This window comes from Pelophylax lessonae, assembly GCF_965119305.1.
Source record: "Pelophylax lessonae genome assembly, chromosome: 2".
NCBI classification, from domain to species: Eukaryota; Metazoa; Chordata; class Amphibia; order Anura; family Ranidae; genus Pelophylax; species Pelophylax lessonae.
The window spans coordinates 563266355-563288288 of record NC_138769.1 but is presented as its reverse complement, the minus strand read 5'-3'; the positions used below and the strand labels follow the sequence as shown (position 1 = coordinate 563288288).

Sequence of the window (21934 nt, the reverse complement as noted above, 5' to 3'; positions counted from 1 at the left end):
ATTTGTTTTTAAACAGGTTGATATTTTTATTTTAATTATATTTAAACTGAGGTAGAGTGTTACGCGTTATAGAGAGATGTGAATTAACACTGTTTTAAAACTATTTGTGTAGTTTGATATAGAATGCATTGTATTGTTTTTCTTCTGTGAAATAGGAATAAAGAGAAATTAAAGGAAAAAAAAGTGACAAGGTTTTAAAACACCGATAAAATAATTGACTTTTTTCTAAAGGCAAAGTTGATGCATCAAACCATTCATGAGTTAGAAGAAAATCTCTAGCCATCTTCTGTAAATAGTAATATACAGTATTTTGGCCTGGCTAATATGTATATGCAATATGACACATGAAATAATATTGATCAGGGCCCTGCTGATAAGTTTTAACGATTTTTGTTGAGTTTCATGCAACAGAATATTTGTAGATTAATATTGTGATTGAACCAAATTGGGTACAAAGTTTTTGGTAATTTGCATAAGGTTGAACATCCAAAAAGCTACAAAACATTTCCTTTTGGAAACTGGTAAATGATTCCCCTGCTTTTTTTTATCTTTTTTTTTTTTTTTCCTTGTATTGCTGAAACCTTCAGTAAATATAATTGAACAAGAAACTGTTACATATGTATCGTGGCCTTTAAGCGGTAGTAAAGCCCACTTTGTGCTCTTTACCTACAGGTAAGCCTAGAACAAGGCTTACCTGTAGGTAAAATTAATATCTGCTAAATGTGCACCATTTAGCAGATATTCACCCTGGATTCAGTCAGTGATGTCACTGGCGCATGCGCTCTGAAAGTCCAGCATACTTTGCCGGACCTTCAAAGTTTTGTGCTGAAACCGAGGGTTCCTGTACTCATGCGTGTGAGTGACTTCATCGCGGCTCTGGCCACTCAGAGCGCCAGAGCCTGCGAATCTGGAAGAAAGACTGGGAAGATGTCAGCTCTCTCAGCTCTTTCAGCGGTGACAGCGCACTGCTGGAGGGCTTCGTTCTAAGCTATGCATACTAGCACATTATGCAATTGCCTTACAGTTTTTTTTTTCTCTTTTTGCTCTGCGGCAGTTTACTACCGATTTTAAGTGTTGTCTGTAATGTAGAAAATCTACAGACTTATGAGTTATCTACACACATACAGGTTTACTGCCTACAAAGTAACTTGGGAGTCATTGAACCTTACAGCTCTGACTCTCCCTTTTGTTCTTTACAGGAAGCCCAGGCGTATGCGGATGATAACAGCCTGTTATTTATGGAAACCTCCGCCAAAACAGCCATGAATGTCAATGACCTGTTTCTTGCAATAGGTAAAGCAGTATCTTTCTCAGAAGAAATGCCTTTAGATGAACTGATTTACTCCTGTCCTCAAATGAAATGTCATTTTATGGTTATCTTACTCCATTAGACATGTCAAAGTCTCATTTGGCTGTGCTTTAAAAAGTGAAGGTTTCTTGATAATCAGGTTAATGAGTCAGGATTGTGTGACCTATGGGTAAGGACCCCAGATAATTTATTTTACATTTGTTTCAAGGCCTTTTAACCACTTGAAGACCAAGCCTTTTCTGGCACTTTTTTTTTTACATGTAACAGAATTTTTTCTTAGAAAATTTCTTAGAACCCCCAAAACAAATAACTCTAGACAGCACACACCCATTAATGTCTAAACTGCTGGCAACAAAAGTGAGTGCACCCAATTAGCCATTTTCCCTCCTCAGTGTCATGTGCCTTGTTAGTGTTGCAAGGTCTCAGGTGTGAATGGGGAGCAGGTGTGTTAAATTTGGTGTTATCGCTCTCTCTCTCTCATACTGGTCACTGGAAGTTCAACATGGCACCCCATGGCAAAGAACTGTGAGGATCTGAAAAAAGATTTGTTGTTTTACATAAATAAGCCTAGACTATAAGAAGATTGCCAAGACCCTGAAACTGAGCTGCAGCATGGTGGCCAAGACCATACAATGGTTTAACAGGACAGCTTCCTCTCAGAACAGGCCTCGCCATGGTCGACCAAAGAAGTTGAGTGCACGTGCTCAACGTCATATCCAGAGGTTGTCTTTGGGACATAGACATATGCCTGCTGCCAGTATTGCTGCAGAGGTTAAGGGGGGGGGGGTGATTGGGTAGCCTGTCAGTGCTCAGACCATACCCTGCCTGCATGGCTGTAATCCCAGAAGGAAGCCCCCAAACAGCTTTCTGAAGACAAGCAGATTAAGGACATGTGAAGACAAGCAGATTAAGGACATGGATTACTGGAACCATGTCCTATGGTCTGCTGAGACCAAAATAAATATATTTGGTTCAGATGGTGTCAAGCATGTGTGGCGGCAACCAGGTGAGGAGTACAAAGACAAGTGTGTCTTGCCTACAGTCCAGCATGGTGGTGGGAGTGTCATGGTCTGGGGCTGCATGAGTGCTGCCAGCACAGTTCATTGAGGTCCCCTTGCAGAGGGTGCAGCATTGCATATGGCACAGGGAAGATCCTGGCAGCATGCTGTAGCTGATGGCGGCCATTTTCCATTAGTCTGGCTGGTCTCCAGTAGGCGGCCATGTTTGTGTAGCCCGATGTCACGGGGGGCTGCCGAAGCTCCTCCTTTTCCTCCTCTGTTTCCTCTTCCTATGTCGGGGACATATGAACAGGGATGGCGTCCATGGGGATTCTGGGTCCGAATTCTCGGTGCTCATCCGATCGGTAGGGTGAGTCCTTGGGTTTTCCTATTATCTCTCTCTCTGCTGATAGGTACCCTGAGCCTTGGGGTATCCTTTAGTGGTGCCAAAAGATTGTTTTTGTACTGCAATGTCTTCCTTTCCTTATGAAGTCTCAGGGTCACATTACATCTCCCCCACTGATCCCCTCATGGAGGTGGCAGGTCCCCCGGAACTCAACCATCCCAAGGTTGCACTGACGTTGATCCTGCAGTCCTTAGTGTCCTGGGTGGAAGTGGCGTGTGGGCAAAGGCCCATGAGGAAGCGTCCCCCGCCTTTCCCTGCTCAGTCTGTCTCATCTGATTCTGAACCTGATGCCGCTGTGGACACAGCCCGTCTAGGGGTGCTTAATCTCACACCCCCAGATCCATCAATTAGTGAGGATGATTCCTCCATGGTCGCAGCAGCTAATTAAAAAGCACTGGTAGACGCACTTATCACTGCAGTGCGTGAGACTTTAAAAATGGAGGATGCGGCTGATGTACCCACAGATGTGGCTATGTTGTTTGGTACGCATAAATCACCTCGCACTCCAAAGGTGTTTCCTTATGTGCCTTATTTTGACAGGTTTTCCTGTAAGGAATGGGAACAACCAAATTTACCCTTTGTGGTCCCCAAACGTTTTGCTGTACGTTACCTTTTTGAGGAGTCACTTTTAGAAAAGTGGACTAGTCCACCAGTGGTTGACTCTCTCCTGCTTCCAGGTTGAACAAAGCTACCATGATCCCAGTAGAGGAATCCCCGTCCTTTAAGGACCTGGCTGACAGGAAAGCCATAGTCTAGGAAAGGTAAGGAGCCTTCCTTCTCAGCACATAGAACATTTTGTGCTTCGGAGAATAGGGGAAATAGATCTTTCAAATCTTCCCCGGGAGTTTCCAAGCATCCTTGGTCTGGTATACCTAGAGCTAGCTTCTCCGGACCCACAGACAAGACCTCGTTAGCATGCAGGTCTGCCCTCACCCAGTATTGGGGTGTGGTGACCTCTTTGCTGGTTTCTGGCCTTGTAGAAATCCTTCATGAGTGTTAGGGGGATCCACAAATTTATTCTTTTTGAGGTACCCAGAAAGTGGGGACAAAGCTTTTTCCTCGGGCACTGAGTGCTTCTTGGGCCTTCATCAGGCATAAATATCGTAGGTTTTCAAGGAGGCCACTTGGTCGTCGGTGCATACCTTTACAAAATTCTATAAGGTAGATACTTTGGCATCTACGGATGCTTCTTTTGGCCGCAAAGTTTTGCAGACTGCTGTTTAAGATGGGCTGTTCCCTCTTGAGGGATGTTTTTTTCTTTAAACTTTATTTTTCAGACGCGGCTCCTGTGACCCGGTTAAGACTCCTGTGTCCTGGTTACGGGCTCTTATGTTTAGCCTTGGGTTATTTTCCCCACCCCTCATTTTCCTTTTCGCACTGCTTTTGGACATCCCAGTAGTTATGATCTATGAAACGCTGTGTCCGTCGATTAACTCAGAGAAATGGATTTTATTATATAACAAAACCCCCCTTTTTTTTTTTTTTTCTTAATGCGTAAAAAACCCCCACAATACTTAATCCATTTTTTGGCAAAATATAAAAGTTGACATCAAACTGAGTAAATAGATACCAAACATGTCACAGGTCATGGTAAGGGCATGTCACAGGTCATGGTAAGGGCATGTCACAGGTCATGTCACAGCTAAAATTGTCCACACCCGTGCAATGATGACAAATAACGTAAATTATACTATTTATAGGCAACGATTTAAAAACCATGCAGGTTACTTTACTTAACTTCACTTACACAGGAGGTCTGGTGCTAGAATTACTGGACATGACTGGACAGACTCCAGCCTGGACCAATCATCATTCAGGACATCCTGACGTCGTTGGGGGCAGGGCCGGTGCGTGCGTCAGTCACTCACCATCACCGCCCGATCTCGGTCATCTCCACAACCCCTCCTCTTTGTGGGGTTTTATCTTCCCCCATCTGCTGGAAGCGACCGCTGTTGTGGACGGTGTGTGCTACGTCCCTGTGAGGCTGCCTTCACCCTCTGCATTGCAGCCAGGAACGGATTCTCGGGACGGGAGCCAATTGTCATCCGCCTATGACATCCGCCGGCGCCGCTCAGGACAGCTGAAGCGAGGAGATGCCGGCTTGCTGCGGACCTGCGGCCGGTTCGGTCTACGGGGGGGTTGTGCCTTTCCCCCACCACCTTCAGGAGGCGGATCCCCTTCTCCGCTACTCCTCTTGTGCGGCTGCCCTCCAGGCTCCTTCACCATCTGAGAGGCTGGAGAGACGTTTACATTCACCCCCCTGGCTCCTACAATAGGTACTGCCTCACTGTTTGGATGTATCCTGTTCATGCCCTTACCATGTGCCATGCCCTTACCATGACCTGTGACATGCCCTTACCATGACCTGTGACATGCCCTTACCATGACCTGTGACATGCCCTTACCATGACCTGTGACATGCCCTTACCATGACCTGTGACATGCCCTTACCATGACCTGTGACATGCCCTTACCATGACCTGTGACATGCCCTTACCATGACCTGTGACATGCCCTTACCATGACCTGTGACATGCCCTTACCATGACCTGTGACATGCCCTTACCATGACCTGTGACATGCCCTTACCATGACCTGTGACATGCCCTTACCATGACCTGTGACATGCCCTTACCATGACCTGTGACATGCCCTTACCATGACCTGTGACATGCCCTTACCATGACCTGTGACATGCCCTTACCATGACCTGTGACATGCCCTTACCATGACCTGTGACATGCCCTTACCATGACCTGTGACATGCCCTTACCATGACCTGTGACATGCCCTTACCATGACCTGTGACATGCCCTTACCATGACCTGTGACATGCCCTTACCATGACCTGTGACATGCCCTTACCATGACCTGTGACATGCCCTTACCATGACCTGTGACATGCCCTTACCATGACCTGTGACATGCCCTTACCATGACCTGTGACATGCCCTTACCATGACCTGTGACATGCCCTTACCATGACCTGTGACATGCCCTTACCATGACCTGTGACATGCCCTTACCATGACCTGTGACATGCCCTTACCATGACCTGTGACATGCCCTTACCATGACCTGTGACATGCCCTTACCATGACCTGTGACATGCCCTTACCATGACCTGTGACATGCCCTTACCATGACCTGTGACATGCCCTTACCATGACCTGTGACATCTCCTGTACCATGACCTGTGACATCTCCTGTACCATGACCTGTGACATCTCCTGTGCCATGCCTGTACCATCTCCTGTGCCATGCCTGTACCATCTCCTGTGCCATGCCTGTACCATCTCCTGTGCCATGCCTGTACCATGACCTCAAAGTCGCGCAATTTTTTACCACATTTTTTGCCGCGAAGCAATACCTATTACATTTTTCATTTTTGCGCCCCCCCCCCAAAAAAAAATTTGAGCACCAGCCGCCACTGAGAGCATAGCCAGGAATGTTAATAGCCCAGTCATGTGAAGAATGAAGTCAAGATTCAGCAATACCAATTAAGTCCTAGTTCTCCTTGTGCACCAGAGCTTCCAACCTATTTTGCTTGGCAGATTTCTGGCATTGGTGAACAAACACTTTAATTCATTGTCACATTTTGCACACTTATTTTGCATATTTTTAATTTTGGTACAAATAGTACCATTTCCAATGGTTGTTTGTAACATGGGAACCTTCTTATCCTCTGCCATAACTCTCCCCCCATCTTTCCCCATTCCACCCACCAATAGGGGCTGCCCCCTGTCTGACCTGTCTGCCCCATTATAATCGAATTCACCCTCCCCCCCCTCAATCCTAGTTTAAAAACTCCTCTAGCCTTCCCATAAACCTCTCCCCTAGCACAAAAGACCCCCTTCCATTTAGGTGTAAACCATCTTTAGCATATAGGTTGCACCCCAATGAAAAGCGAGCCCAGTGCTCCAAAAATCCAAATTCATCCTTCTTACACCAGGTCTTTAGCCATGCATTCAGCTCTCTAATCCCCCCTGTCTTTCCTGTGTTGCGCATGGCACAGGAAATATCACCTTGGAGGTCCTTCCCTTCAACTTGCAGCCTAGTTCGTTAAATTGGTTCTTAAGGAGCCTCCACCTTCCATATATTCTGTCATTGGTTCCAATGTGGACCAAGACACCTGGGTCATGCCTAGCCACTCCCAGTAATTTATGAACCCGGTCCACCACATGCCGAACCCTGGCACCAGGGAGACAGCAAACCATTCAGTTGAGGTGATCCTGGCAACAAATTATTATATCAGTCCTTCTGATTATAGAATCCCTAATTACCACCAACTGTCTAGGCCTATCTACAGTCCTCTCACCACCTCTACTAGACGGACTGCTCTCCCGGCTGTTAGGGATAGCAGTAACATCTAGGGCTTCCACCTCTGAGCTTGCCACCCCCACATCTTCACCCAACATGGCAAATCTGTTAGGGTGCTCAAACCCAGGGCTGGCCTTCCTTTTCTGTGAGCCCCTACCACTCCCTCTGACTGTATTAACCCACCTTCCTACCTGATAAACCTGACTTACCCCTCCACCCTCCCCATTAACCCCACTAGCCACCTGCTCAGCGAGCAGAGGACCCCTTTCAAGGTTGTCAGTTCTGCCCAGTGTTGCAATTTGCTCCTCCAGATCTCTAATGTGAGCTTCCAGAAGGGCAACATGCTCACATCTGTCACAGTGGTATCCATCCTGGAACGGTTTCTCCGTTATTGTATACATGTGGCACACTGTGCACTGCACAAAACCTTCAATATTGCTAGCTCACATTTTCCTGGTTACAACAATATTACAACTAATAGAAAATGTTAGATGTTACTAACAGGTCTGAAGACTTCTGTTATCTCGTGTTTTAAACTCTGGTTTTTAACTCACCACTTGTCAAGTTCCACTTGCTCAGAGTTCCAGCAAGCAAAAAGGTGGCAAGCTCAAGAAAGAGCAAGCTCAGATGAGTCCTGCAGAAATTTAAATAGCACCTGTGACCAATTAACCACTCCCCTTAATTAGTAGTCTGAAGGAAGGAAGAAGAAAAAAAGACTATTTAAAAAGTGACAGAAAAAGAGTAGAAAAAAAGGGGGAAAAAACCCCCAAAACTGCAAGGAAAGAGCCCCTTAAAATGCAAACAGTCACCAGTAGTCAAAAGCAAAACTGTTTATCACTCTCCACTCAAATGTCCCACTCTTCAGCCTCCAATTAGCAAATCTGAAGCTGTTACCTACCACCAAAAAGGTCAAGTTGAATGATGTTACAGGCAGCATAAAGTCTTCACGGCTTCTCCAGACCCTTTCAAGTCTTTCACGTGTGCTCAGGGTGAACCTTCTCTCCTCTGTGAAAAGCACAGGGCGCCAGCGGTGGACCTGCCAATTCTTAGGTTTAATGGCAAATGCCAATCGAGCTCCATGGTGCCGTACAGTGAGCACAGGGCCCACTAGAGGCCCATGGGTCACACCAGTGGCCTGCTGGAGGTCATTTTTTGTAGCTCTGCCAGTGCTCAGCCTGATCCTTTTTGCACAAGGGAACCGATACCGTTCCTGCTGATGGGTTAAGGACCTTATTTGGCCCTGTCGGCTCTCCTAGAGTAACTGCCTGTCTCCTGGAATCTCCTCCATGCTCTTGAGACTGTGGTGGGAGACACCGCAAGCCTTCTGGCAATGACACATATTGATGTGCCATCCTGGAGGAGTTGGAATGCCTGTGCAACCTCTATAGTAGGGGTCGGGAACCTTTTTGGCTGAGAGAGCCATGAACACCACATATTTTCAAATGTAATTCCGTGAGAGCCATACACTATATTTCAGGGGTTGGGAACCTTTATTTAATATTCATATTTATGGGCCGCAGCGATACAGTGAGTAGATGGAGTCGTGTGAAAGTGCCTGGAGTCCAGTCGGGAAGAGAACAGAGCAGGCAGGTATGCAATGAGGCTGGAGTGGTGAATCGCCTGTGAGTGGTGGAGGTAAGTATAGACCCTGAGAAAATGGCGGCCGGCCGCGGAAGGCCTCAGAAATGGATGGGAGAGGCAGCTCCCGCGGGTCCATGGGTGTCAGAGGGGAAGGATATTGTGTCTGTCGGGGCACAGGGAGCGGATGGCAGGTCTCCTTACCGGGCGGTGATTGCCAAGGCCCTCAGATGCACAGTACATGGGCCGCCGATGGTACCGCGGGTAGCCCGCGGGGCCTGTAGCGCGGCAATCCAGTCACCCAGAGTCGAACTGAGGGTAGCGGTGGGTAGCCCACAAAGAGTACCGTCGATGGGTGAAGAAATCTCCTTGGCACCGGGCACAGCTACGCAGATGGCACTGGATTACATAGTTACATAGTTAGTGAGGCTGAAAAAAGACACAAGTCCATCCAGTTCAACCTATGATTGAGTGGTAGACACGGTGGCGCTCTGGAACTACACGTCCAGCGCGGCTCACGCCCCCCTTTATTAAAGATTTGTCTGCGAGCCAGATGCAGCCATCAAAAGAGCCATGTCTGGCTCCCAAGCCATAGGTTCCCTACATCTGCTCTATAGGGTCCAGGTTTCACCTCATGCTTCCAGTAGTTACCCTAACCCTAGCCAAATGCAAAACTAGTAAAAAAAACTGTCAGAAAAGATGAGTAGGAAAAAATGTTGTTAAGGGCCTTTACTTGTAAAACCATTCTGTTTTGGAGGTCGCCTCATTGTTGCCCATCTAGTGCCCCTGTTAATTTCGATAACACCAAAGCAGCTGAAACTGATTAACACCCTCTGCTACCTAAAGTTTACATACCCTGGTGATTTTGGCCTGATAACATGCACAGAAGTTGACACAAAGGGGTTTGAATGGCTATAAAAGGTAACCATCCTCACCTATGACCTATTTGCTTGTAATTGGTGTGTGTGTGTGTGTGTGTGTGTGTGTGTGTGTGTGTGTGTGTATAAAAGGTCAATGAGTTTCTGGACTCCTGACAGACCCTTGCATCTTTCATCCAGTGCTGCACTGACGTTTCTGGATTCTGAGTCATGGGGAAAGCAATAGAATTGTCAAAGGATCTGCGGGAAAAGGTAGTTGAACTGTATAAAACAGGAAAGGGATAGAAAAAGATACCCAAGGAATTGAGAATGCCAATCAGCAGTGTTCGAACTCTTAATCAAAAAGTGGAAAATGAGGGGTTCTGCTGAAACCAAACAACGGTCAGGTAGACCAACTAGAATTTGAGCCACGACTGCCAGGAAAATTGTTTGAGATGCAAAGAAAAATCCGCAAATAACTTCAGGTGAAATACAGGACTCTCTGAAAACATGTGGTGTGGCTGATTCAAGATGCACAATAAGGAGGCACTTGAAGAAAGATGGGCTGCATGGTCGAGTCACCAGAAGAAAGCCATTACTACGCAAATGCCACAAAGTATACCACTTACAATACACCAAACAGCACAGACAAGCCCCACACCTTCTGGCACAAAGTCATTTGGAGTCATGAGACCAAGATTGAGTTTTTTGGCCATATCCATAAACACTACATTTGGAGAGGAATCCACAAGGCCTATGATGAAAGGTACACCATTCCTGCTGTGAAACACGGAGGTGGATTGCTGATGTTTTGGGGACGTGTGCGCTACAAAGGCACATTAAATTTGGTCAGAATTGATGGCAAGATGAATGCAGTATGTTATCAAAAAATACTGGAGGAACACTTGCATTCATCAGCCCGGAAACTGCACATGGGACATACTTGGACATTCCAACATGACAATGATCCTAAACACAAGGCCAAGTCGACCTGTCATTGGCTACAGCAGAATAAAGTGAAGGTTCTGGAGTGGCCATCTCAGTTTCCTGACCTCAATATTATTGAGCCACTCTGGGGAGATCTCAAACATACAGTTCACGCAAGACCGCCCAAGAATTTACAGGAACTGGAGGCTTTTTGCCAGGAAGAATGGGCAGCTTTACCATCTGAGAAGATAAAGAGCCTCATCCACAAATACCACAATAGACTTCAAGCTGTCATTGATGTCAAAGGGGGCAATGCACGGTATTAAGAACTGGGGTATGTAAACTTTTGATCAGGGTCATTTTGATGTTGACTGTGTGCTTAGGGTTGTTGTCCTGTTGGAAGATGAACCTTCGCCCCAATCAGAGATCCAGAGCGCTATGGAGCAGGTTTTTATCAAGGATGTCTTTTTTTACATTGCTGCATTCATCTTTCCCTTGATCATGACTAGTCTCCCAGTTCCTGCCGCTGAAAAACATCCCCGCAGCATGATGCTGCCACGACCATGCTTCACTGTAGGGATGGTTTTGGCCAGGTGATAAGCAGTGCCTGGTTTCCTCCAGACATGACGCTTGCCATTCAGGCCAAAAGTTTGATCTTTGTTTCATCAGACCAGATAATTTTGTTTCTCATGGTCGGAGTCCTTGAGGTGCCTTTTGGCAAACTCCAGGTGGGCTGTCGTGCCTTTTGCTGAGGAGTGGCTTCCGTCTGGCCTGATTGGTGGAGTGCTGCAGAGATGGTTGTTCTTGTCTCTCCACAGAGAAACGCTGGAGCTCTGTCAGAGTGACCATCGGGTTCTTGGTCACCTCCCAGACTAAGACCCTTCTCCCCCCGATCGCTCAGTTTGGCCAGGCATCCCGCTCTAGAAAGAGTCCTGGTGGTTCCAAACCTCTTCCATTTATGAATGATGGGAGGCCACTGTGCTCATTGGGACCTTCAATGCTGCAGAACATTTTTACCGTTCTCTAGATCTGTGCTTGAATACAATCCCGTCTTGGAGGCCTACAAGACAATTCCTTGGACTTCATGGCTTGGTTTGTGATCTGACATGCACTGTTAACTGTGGGACCTTATATAGACAGGGGTGTGCCTTTCCAAATCATGACCAATAAACTGAATTTACCACAGGTGGACTCCAATCAAGTTGTAGAAACATCTCAAGGATGATCTGTGGAAACAAGATGCACCTGAGCTCAAATTTGGGTATCATTGCAAAGGCTGTGGTTACTTATGTACATGTTTTTTTTTTGGGGGGGGGGGGGGTTTGTTTAATTTTAAAAAATTTGCAAAGATTTCCAACTTCTTTCATGTTGTTAATGGGTATTGTTTGTAGAATCTCGAGGAAAATATTAAATTTAATCCATTTTGGAATAATGTTGTAACATAACAAAATGAGGAAAAAGTGAAGCGCTGTGAATACTTTCCGGATGCACTGTGTGTGTGTGTGTGTATAGTATATGTATGTATGTGTGTGTGTGTATATGTATGTGTGTGTGTATATATAATATATAATATATAATTTTATACACATACACACGGAATAGGTAGAAGGGAAAAGTTTTCTAAATAGATAGAATACAAATGAGTTGAAGCACGAAGAGGTATTTGATTGGTGTGGACGTTGGGGTAAAATTGGTGCAGGCATGAAAGGACCAATCAGTATCTGATTGGAAATACCTGTTCCCTGCCAGCATGCTGTAGAGAGTGACCCTTGCTCACTGTATAAGCATTGGTCTCTCTGCAGAGCTCTAACAAACCTCCTGCTGAGTCAGGGCAAAAGGCCCATATACCCAATCAGAAAATCATACGAAAAATGCCCCTTCCAAAGTGATCGTACGATAATCTGATCATTCGTACACAGGTTTCGAGAGCGGATCATGACCATTCATGCAAAACTATTCGATGGGACACAAAATTTTTCTTGTACGATACCAGATCGTACCTTTTTCATGTAACCAGTACAGTTTTCATCCGAAAATACAATACATTACATCACTTAAGAATTTTTTTTCTGTCGTATGAGAATTTTCATAAGTTTAGTAACCATTTTTATTTTCGATATCGGACTCGCTTGCAAAAAAAAAAACTGACCATTAGGGCTCTTTCACACAGGCAGACGGTTCAGATCCGCCTGTCTGTTTTTTTTGTTTGGCAGATCTGAACGGCCCCCCCATAAATCCCTATGTGGCATCGGATGTCAGCGGAGACATGTCCGCTGACATCCGAACCGTCAAACCTGGACCGATGGAAATCCTATTTTCCAACCGTCCAGCGAATCAGATGTGATCGGATGAGAACAGACCGACGGTCCGTTCCCATCCGATTCCCCCATAGAGATGTATAGGGAACTGACAGCTGTCTCCGCACACAGCGCGGAGAACAGCTGTCATCCTCCTTCTCAGTGGGGGATCGGCGGATCGATCCCCCGCTGAGATAAATGGAGTCCGTCCGACAGACGGACAGTGTGAAAGGGGCCTTATTGGTCTGATAATCTCGTGTACCAGGCATAACTCTCTGCAATCAGCAAAGCTAATTCTCCCTGCTTGTGGCTCTGATTCACATGGGGGGTTTGTTAGATCCACCCTTTCCATTTGTCCTGGTGACAATTATCACTGAGACACTAGAGATAGGAGATCTTTTTTTGCCAGGATAAGTGAGAAATCTTCCAAAGTGGACACCTAGTCTGGTGATAAACTGCCTAATGCCTGGTACACACAATGAGATTATCAGACAAATGATTGTCATTTTTTTTTTTTTTTCTTTTGCATGCTAATCTATCAAAAATTAGGAGTTTACGAAAGTTAAAGCGTAACTCTACTTTTGTTGAGAAAAAAACATTTCCCTCTGGGTGATCTGTGTAGATTACAAGGATTTTAACAAACTTTGTTGCAGATTCCTACCTTTTTGTTCTGAAGAAATCAGTGTTTGTGCCTCTGTACTGAGTGGGTCTGATGGGAGTGGTTTAATAATGATCTATCAGCTGTGGCAGCTGCAGGGCTCTAATGAGAAAAGCTGTTGAGCCTGCATCCCTTTTAGACATGTTCCTATTGGGAGTATCTCGCCAAAAATGAAATTTTTGTTGCAGGGGATGCCAGAAATCTGACTTGTATCTTAGGCAGACTTCTGACAAAATTGGTGAGCCAATCACACAAGCAGGAAATTATGTTTCTAGGGTGTGGTCAGTACACATTCTGTATACAGAACAGCACCAGGTAGCCATATTGCATTTTCAGAAAATTACAACAGCTGCAGATTGAAAAGTAAAGGTAATTTTTATTAACATTCAATTGCAATATGATTGGGGTCGCATCTGTATACTCTATATTTTTTTATTTGCTATTTTTTTCTCTACGAAAGTGGAGTTCCCCTTTAGGAAAATTTGCGTATGACAGAGTAAGAATTCGGAAGTGATGTATTGTGTTGGAGTGTATTTGTATTGTATTTTTGAAGGACAACTGTACCGCCTAAACGGAAATCGTAGGATCTAGTATCAAATGAGAAAAATTTTCGTGCTTGTCCTATCTGTTAATCACTTAAGCCCCGGAAGATTTTACCCCCTTCCTGACCAGGCCCTATATTGCGATTCGGCACTGCGTGACTTTAACGGACAATTGCGCGGTCATGCGACGCTGTACCTAAACGAATTTGACGTCCTTTTTTTCCCATAAACAGAGCTTTCTTTTGGTGGTATTTAATCACCTGTGCGATTTTTTTTGATCATGCGATATAAACAAAAAAAGAGCAACAATTTTGCAAAGATAACAATATTTTTCACATTTTTTTATATGAAATTCCCAAAAAAAATGTAAAAATCAAAATCTTTTAATATTTTTGGCCAATTTGTTTTCTGCTACATATGTTTGGTAAAAAAATCACAATAAGCGTATTTTGATTGGTTTGCGCAAAAGTTATTGCGTTTAATAAGGGAAAGATTTTTGTCATTTTTGTTGTTTTTTTTTTTTTTTATACCAAATTTTATTGGAGTTTTTTGAAATACAAAATAAGAAACAACCATAAACATATGGAAGAAAACAAATGAACATATCAGTAAACCATACAACTGTACTCATACAGATAGGAGGTGAAGACACGATCTGGAATTGCACTAGATGTCGTGTGGGGATGAAGCAGAGGGGGAGGGGGGGAGTAGAGTAGAGTAGTGGGGGGGGGGGTATTAAGTAGCTGGGGAAAGGAAAGGAATACCGAGAGAGGGGGGGAGATAAACGAGAGAGTTAGGTAAGAAGAAAGGGAGGTTCAGTTCGGCACAAAGAATCTAACATAATAGGACAAGATGCTCACAGTGGCCCACAATAATTTCCAATCAGGGTGTTCCAGAAGAAGGCTGGGGAAAATAAGACAGGTACGAGTTCCACTTGGCTTGGAAGCGTGCGGGGGAGCCCGACAATAGCTGTACATCCAGTAGTTCCTTAACCATAAGTGAACCAAGATCGTCGTGCACCCCCTGGATCTTAGGGGGGTCGTGGGAGATCCACTTCCTGAGGATAGTCCTTCTGGCGACCATGAGACATGTAGATATCCATGATTTGTTCTGGTATAATATAACCGACTGTGTCAGGGCCAGGCCCAGGGTAAGACCATGAAGATTTCCGAACAGAAGGAGGAGTGGGTTGTTCATAAGGGGTAATCCTGATACGGTTGAAACTAAATGCTGCACATCCAACCAAAACTTGGCAATTTGAGGACAGTCCCAGAGTCTATGGAATAGGGTTGGTCTATGCAGTAGACACCACGAACATGCTTGACCTGTGGGCGAGGTAGCAGAAGATGCAAAAGGAGAGTAGGCACTATGCATAATCTTTAGTTGTTGTTCCCTCCAGAATTTGTTTTCAATGAATTTACAGGTCGTATTAAAGCCGCTGAGAATGGAGGTGAACAAGTGAGGGTAGTGAAAGGCGGTCTTCCAGGGCGTTGGTGGATCAATGTCCTTTCTATGGAGACGGTGGTTTAAGAGGGGTTTATAAACATCCAATATCGTTAATTTCCTAATTTGAACTAAGGAGTCAAGCAAAGAGTCACAGGAGCGCTTGCTCTTATCCGGACATAAGACTTCAGCGAACTTTGTGGCTTGTTGGAGATGCAGGAAATGGTGAAGTGGTATATTGTGTAGGTCACAAAGTTCTGAGTAGGGACGTGGACGACCCGAGTTAGGGTCAAATAGCTGATGGGCAAGGGAGAGACCCTTGTCGGGCCATGTAGAGAAAGGCATGTAATGTCTGGTTTGCGGAAACAAGGGGTGGCCCATGATTGGGAGGTATTTGGAGAAGCGGGGAGACAGAGATAATAACTTGGACACTTCCCTCCATGCTATCACAGTATCCCGCAACAACAAATTATTTCTCAGAGATGCCGGTATAGTAGGTAAAGAACAATGTAACAAAGCTGCTAAGCTAAGAGGTGACACCATGTGGGATTCCAATTCAAAGTTAGCAAATCTAGACTTCCCTGTGATCCAGTCAAGACCCACCCTCAAAAGACAGGATAAGTTGTAGAGTCTGATGTCTGGAATGTTGGCCCCCCCTCTCTTCTGGGCATTTGGAGCTTCTTTAGTGAGATACGTGGTCGCCTCATGTGCCACAAGAATGCGGACAAAGCCTTATACAGTTTTTGGGAGTCTTTATGTTTAAGTAATAGTGGGATGGTTTGCATTGGGTACAGAAGTTTTGGATAGCCAACCATTTTGAAAAGATGGCATCTGCCCAGAAGAGAGAGGGGTAGGGCTGACCAAACCCCCATTTGTTTGATGATCGTGTCAATTACTGGGGGAAAATTCAAGGAGTATATTGATGACGGTGACTTTCCAATATTGATGCCCAAGTACTTAATGTGGGATTTTGCAATAGTAAAGATGGAAACATCTGCCCAACGTGGGGAGGCGGAATGGGAAAGGGGGAGAATCTCGCTCTTGGCGAAGTTTATCCTGAGACCTGAGCAAATGCGGAACTCATTAAAAATGTCACGTATGAGAGGAATGTCTGAGGCGGGATTGGCTGTGAAGATCAGGATGTCGTCTGCAAACAGAGCAGTCCGCACCTCCTGCTTCCCCACTGGTATACCATGGAGAGAGGGGTGGTCTAAAAGATAGCGGGATAAAGGTTCTATAGCGAAGTTGAAAAGTAAAGGTGAGAGGGGGCAACCCTGTCTGGTTCCCTTGTATAAGGGAAAGGGGTCCGATATGTGTCCGCACGCTACTATATTAGCCCAGGGGGGAAGAGTACATGGAAGAAATTAGATGCAGAAAAGGACCCTGGAAGCCGAATTTTTGTAGCACCAGTTGGAGCCATGGGAAACTGACATTATCAAATGCCTTTTCTGCATCTAAAGTGACTATAGCCATGTCGTTGAGGGGGTCGATGTGAGCTTCATGCAATACTGCCAGTACTTTACGAATGTTGGAGGTGGCAGAGCGCCCTTTAGTAAATCCCGATTGTGCAGGGTGGATTACTGTGGGCATGATATTAGCCAATCTAGTTGCTATTAATTTTGATAAGATTTTGGAGTCCAGGTTTAAAAGTGAAATTGGGCGGTACAAGCTAGGTTCAGCCGGGTCTTTTCCGGGGTTTAGGGATAAGTTTTACATGTGCCTGTAGTCCCGTCGGAAGGTACCTCCCTCCAGGATATGAGTTTTTTTTTTTTTAAACGAGTAAAGGCGGCGATCTGCTTTTTTTTTTTTTTTTTTTTTTTTTGCGGGACTGCGACATTGCGGCAGACAGATCGGACCCTTGACCTGACATTTTTGACACTTTTGGGGGTACCAGTGACATTACTGCAGTAATCAGTGCTATACATATGTACTGTTACTGTAAAAATGACACTGGCAGGGAAGGGGTTAACTTTATTGGAGAAGGAGGGGTTAAGTGTATCCCTAGGGGCGTGCTTCTTACTGTGCAGGGATGTGGCTTTTCATGTAACAGCAGAGATCTACGATCCTACATAGCAGGACTGTATGATCTCTGCTGTTACACAAGGGAGAATGACAGGCGTCTTTGTTTACATTAGCCGCCTGCCTTTCTCCCTCTGTAACTGACGATCGCGAGTGACCAGGGGACATCGGTCCGCCGGTCACTCGCATGGAGGTATCCATGAACGAGCGGGAGCACGCTCTCCCCCTATTGGTTTACAGGCGAGTGACGTACCCATAAGTCACTTTGCCTGCACGGGGCTGACCGCCGCAGTATATGTACTTGCGGCGGTTGGCAAGCGGTTAATATCTGATGAACTGTCTTGATCGCCTCTCTATACTGGTGAGAAAAGAAGATGTGGGCATTGTTAGGGGAATCACTAATCTCTGAGAGGTAATAAATACTTGCAACTGTTACAGAATTGCTTGCCTCAAAAATGTCTGAATCTGGATTCATCTTTAGCCTTTTTTATTTGCAAGATTTAAATAGTTACCTGACTAAATAGACTTTAGGTCAGTGGTTCTTAACCACTGAGACGCAACCCATGGAAAATGTTTCCCTTAGCAGCCAGCAACCCATACATGTATCGGGTCTGAAGGAAGTGGGTTGAGTTGGATATCTGTTGCATTCAGCTCCCACTATGTTCTTCCAATCCCCGAAAGTCTCCCGCTGCCTGAAAATCCCTCAACCTCCCATAGTTCCTCATAACCCCCACATTGCCTTCTATTCTCCAAAGTGTCCTCACAAAGCCTGCAGCCGCTCTAAAGACCCTGCTTCCAGCCCTCTTCAGAGCCCTCATCTCTTCCCTAATAGACCTGTCACCAAGTTTGCTGCAGAGTCCCCTAACCCCCCGACACCCAGCTCCATGCAAAGCCCTCAAGCATCTCAATACATATTTTTGCATTTCTATACTTTGTGTGAATGTAAACTTTTTTTTTTTTTTTTTAATATACTGTTCAGTCATGGAATGTTTTGAAAGCATTTAGCAGGCTCTGACAACCAATGCTTTAGGATATGTGTTATAGATATTTAACATTTACCTCTACTGTTCTGTGACATGAGTTTTTACAATACCACCTTTGCTGTTTGTGACCATAAAGGTTATACAATTTTTCACTAGATTAGAAAATGATGACAAGTAGAGTCGATGGATAATTGACCTGTTAGCATACAAAGTGCAGAGGCCAGGGTTGGGCATTGACATATAGTTCATTCACCTTTTGAAGGTCCTAATGCATTCTGCTGTTCTGACTAAGGCTGGGTTCACACTGGTGCGATGTTCGACATACTATGTGATTTGCACTGCACTGCTGTGCAGATCACATGAGATGTTTGTGCGATGTGAAATCAGCCATACAGATTGTATGGCTAAATTCACATTGCATATGCACCAAAATGGTGCAGGACGCTTATTTTGGTCCGCACTGGAATTGAATCGCATGTGTATTCACACCTTTGCAATTCAATTCTGCACCATTTGTCAGTTTGCACTACAATCTGCAAACTGATCTAGGGGTGTCATTAACTTTGCATCGACACCCCATGTTGTTCGCAGATGTCAGTGCGAACCGCCGGCAGCTGACATGCGATGCGGGAACCCGCACTGGAATTAATCTTGTTCCCGCATCGCATATATGTCGACCAGGACTTAGGCTCCATTCACACCTAGGCATTTCCAAAACGTGGGACCCATTTCCAATGCAATTACTTTTTATTGGCACCCCAATCACAGTGCGATTTTTCAATTTAATTTTTTTTAATTTATTTTCTTTTTATATAAAGCGCGCTGCAATTGCAGCAAATTGTGACGCTGTCATCCAAAATAAGCTCCTGCTCTTTTTTGGGCAACAAGCTTCAACCGTTGCAATTTTGCAGTGATTGCAGATCAATTGAACGTGAAAAAAACGCACCGCGATTGGAGTGTCATTAGGAAGTAATGGCATCGCTAATTTTCATTTGTAGAGCTTTCTAGAAGCTGATGTTGTCCCGTAACCTCTTTTTTAAATGCCTGTTATGTGCTCTGTAGTGTAGGGTCTTTTGATCAGATCAACTGCAGAATCCGGAATTTTGGCAGACTGCATTATTAGCCCTCATTTCCTTGGAATAAAGTCCTGCATTAGTTAAGTAACTTGAAAGTACTATTACCCTGGGTTCAATATGTAGACTGCAGGTCAAAAATCTCTGGTTACCTTAAGGCTACGTTCACATGTAGGCATTTTGGGACATTTTTCAGCTCTAAGGATCAGCTCAAAAAACGCCCAACAAGACAAATCCTATTAATTTCAATGGACCCTGTTCACATCTGAGCGTTCCGACGCCTTGAGCAAAACACCAGATGCTCCAAAAAGTACATGAGCTGCTTTTTGGGCAGATTACAGACGTTTTTGTTAGATGTCAATGCCTTCCTCCAAACGCCTATAAAACGCTTGTAAAAACGCCTGGAAAACGCCTATAAAATAGCAGCGCCTAGATGTGAACGTAGGTTAACATAAGCTGAACTACAGGAAAAGCAAATATTTTCTAAATACAAGAGGAATGTGTATTCTATAATTTTGTTGTTTTTTGTGTATTTATTTCAGAACTGTGCAGTAATTGAATGTTAGACTTTGCCCCCTTGCAGTAATACAGACCAGTCACTGCTGCTCTCTCTCCCCGTGCAGAGTGACTGCTGGTCTTATCGCCCCTCCATCCTGTAGTATTTTTTGCATGTCTGTAGAGCCTGCAGGGTTCCTCCCACAGCTTTGTGCTCTGGAAAGGCTATGTGCAGCATAATGTTGATGTCACTACTACTTTTAAAATGCAATATCTGGGTTTCCTAAAGAATTTGGTGCACAAAATGTGCATTTATATCCTTTGTGGCTTTTGAGGTACATATTCAAATTAGTTTGTGTGTGTGTATATAGATGTATAAAGATAGATATATAATATACTGTGACTGGCCTGCACAGAGTCCTGACCTCAACCCTACAGAACACCTTTGGGATGAATTACAGCGGAGACTGCAAGCCAGGCCTTCTCGTCCAACATCATTGCCTGATCTCACAAATATGCTTCTGGAAGAATGGTTAAACATTCCATTAGACATACTCCTAAACCACGTGGACAGCCTTCCCAGAAGAGTTGAAGCTGTCATATTATAACTGCAAAGGGTGGGCCAACTCAATATTGAAACCGAAGGACCAAAGCCTCGCACACACGATCAGGTTATTGGACGAATTTTCTTTTGTTTTTTGTTGCATGCTAGTCTCATATAACTTTACTGTTTTTTTGTTTTTTTTTTCTTTTTGATTCATGAAAGTTTTTTTTTTTCCAAAAAGATTGCATTTGAAAAATTCCTGCGCAAATACCGTGTGACATAAAAAATTTCAATGACCGCCATTTTATTTCCTAGGGTCTCTGCTAATATATCGGTTTATACTGCCCCCTGTAGGAGTAGGACACTAGGCAGCAAAAAGAACTTGGCTACGCCTATGGGCAGTCCCAGGAGGTATACACCCCCCCCCCCCCCTCACTGCTATAGGTGTTCATTTTTTTTTTTTCTACCTAGTCAGGAGTAAGGACCTAGTTCCTTGGTGGGGATCTTTGGTCCTGGCATCACTTTTAAGTGGCTTTTTTTTCTCCTGTTTTTCCTGCGAGCGCTACAATCAACTGCCGGACTGGGCAACGGGCTGGATAATCTAGATCCAGTGGTCACCCCAGTCTGACCAGTGAGCGCGCGCAGACCACATCTCCACGCTAGGTCAGCCGCATCATAGCCCCACTGGACGGTGGCTGGGCTGCAAGTTAAGGTGGCTGGGCTGCAAGTTAAATGCCTCTTGAGCTCGCACATGACCGGGTCCTGGGCTGCGTCGCAGCATTCCTCCTAGCCGACAGCCCCTCCTATTTCGATGACGAAGAGATTCTGTCTGGAGCGGTGCCCGCCCTGGTCCGGTATGGTGAGTAGCTGTCCCCCTGGAGGGTTTTGGGGTAGGCATGAGCCCCTCCCTGGGATGGTTAAACCTACGGGTTTCCCCTCATTCCCGTTAGCCCACCCCTGTATTCTGGTGGTCCCTGTGGGTTGTCTAGCTCCCTATCCACCCCCTCCCTATCTTGGGTCCTTGTCTGGGCTGTTTCTGGGGCTGGGGCATGGCACTGTAATGGTAGTGGGGGGCGGGGGGGTTTATGCCGCCGGTGACTGGGCTATCGACTGGGAGGGGGGGGGGCTGTACCTGTGTGGGGCCTCTGTGTCCGATTCCCCCCTTCCCTTAGGTGTCATTCCTGGGTCCCTAGGAGCCCCGTGGAGCTGTGTGTGGCAGCCATTTTGGTATAGCCTGTGTTAGTCTATGGTTGGCAACCATGTTTGCATAGTCTGGCGGCCATTTTTCGTTGGTCCGGCATACTACCAAGAGGCAGCCATTACAGAGAAGCCTCTGGGCAGTGATTTCAGCCCCTCCTTTTCCCTTGTTGCTGACTCCTGGGTCTTTCCTTTCCCTGAACGCCACACGTGGAGCATGTTATTCTGGTGCAGACGGTGCCCTTTTGGTGAGAGTTGGTGAGTCTAGTGTGGTCCTCCCTCTCTCTG

General features: G+C 45.4%; 1 protein-coding gene across 1 annotated transcript in view; it reads left to right on the top strand.

Annotated features, from left to right (window-relative positions):
- Positions 1–21934, top strand: part of RAB5B (RAB5B, member RAS oncogene family) — a 91511-nt gene that overhangs the window by 41902 nt on the left and 27675 nt on the right. Inside the window, exon 4 of the mRNA XM_082245742.1 lies at positions 1200–1293. Coding sequence (XP_082101868.1) covers positions 1200–1293 — 94 coding nt within the window. The remainder of the gene's footprint in view (positions 1–1199; positions 1294–21934) is intronic.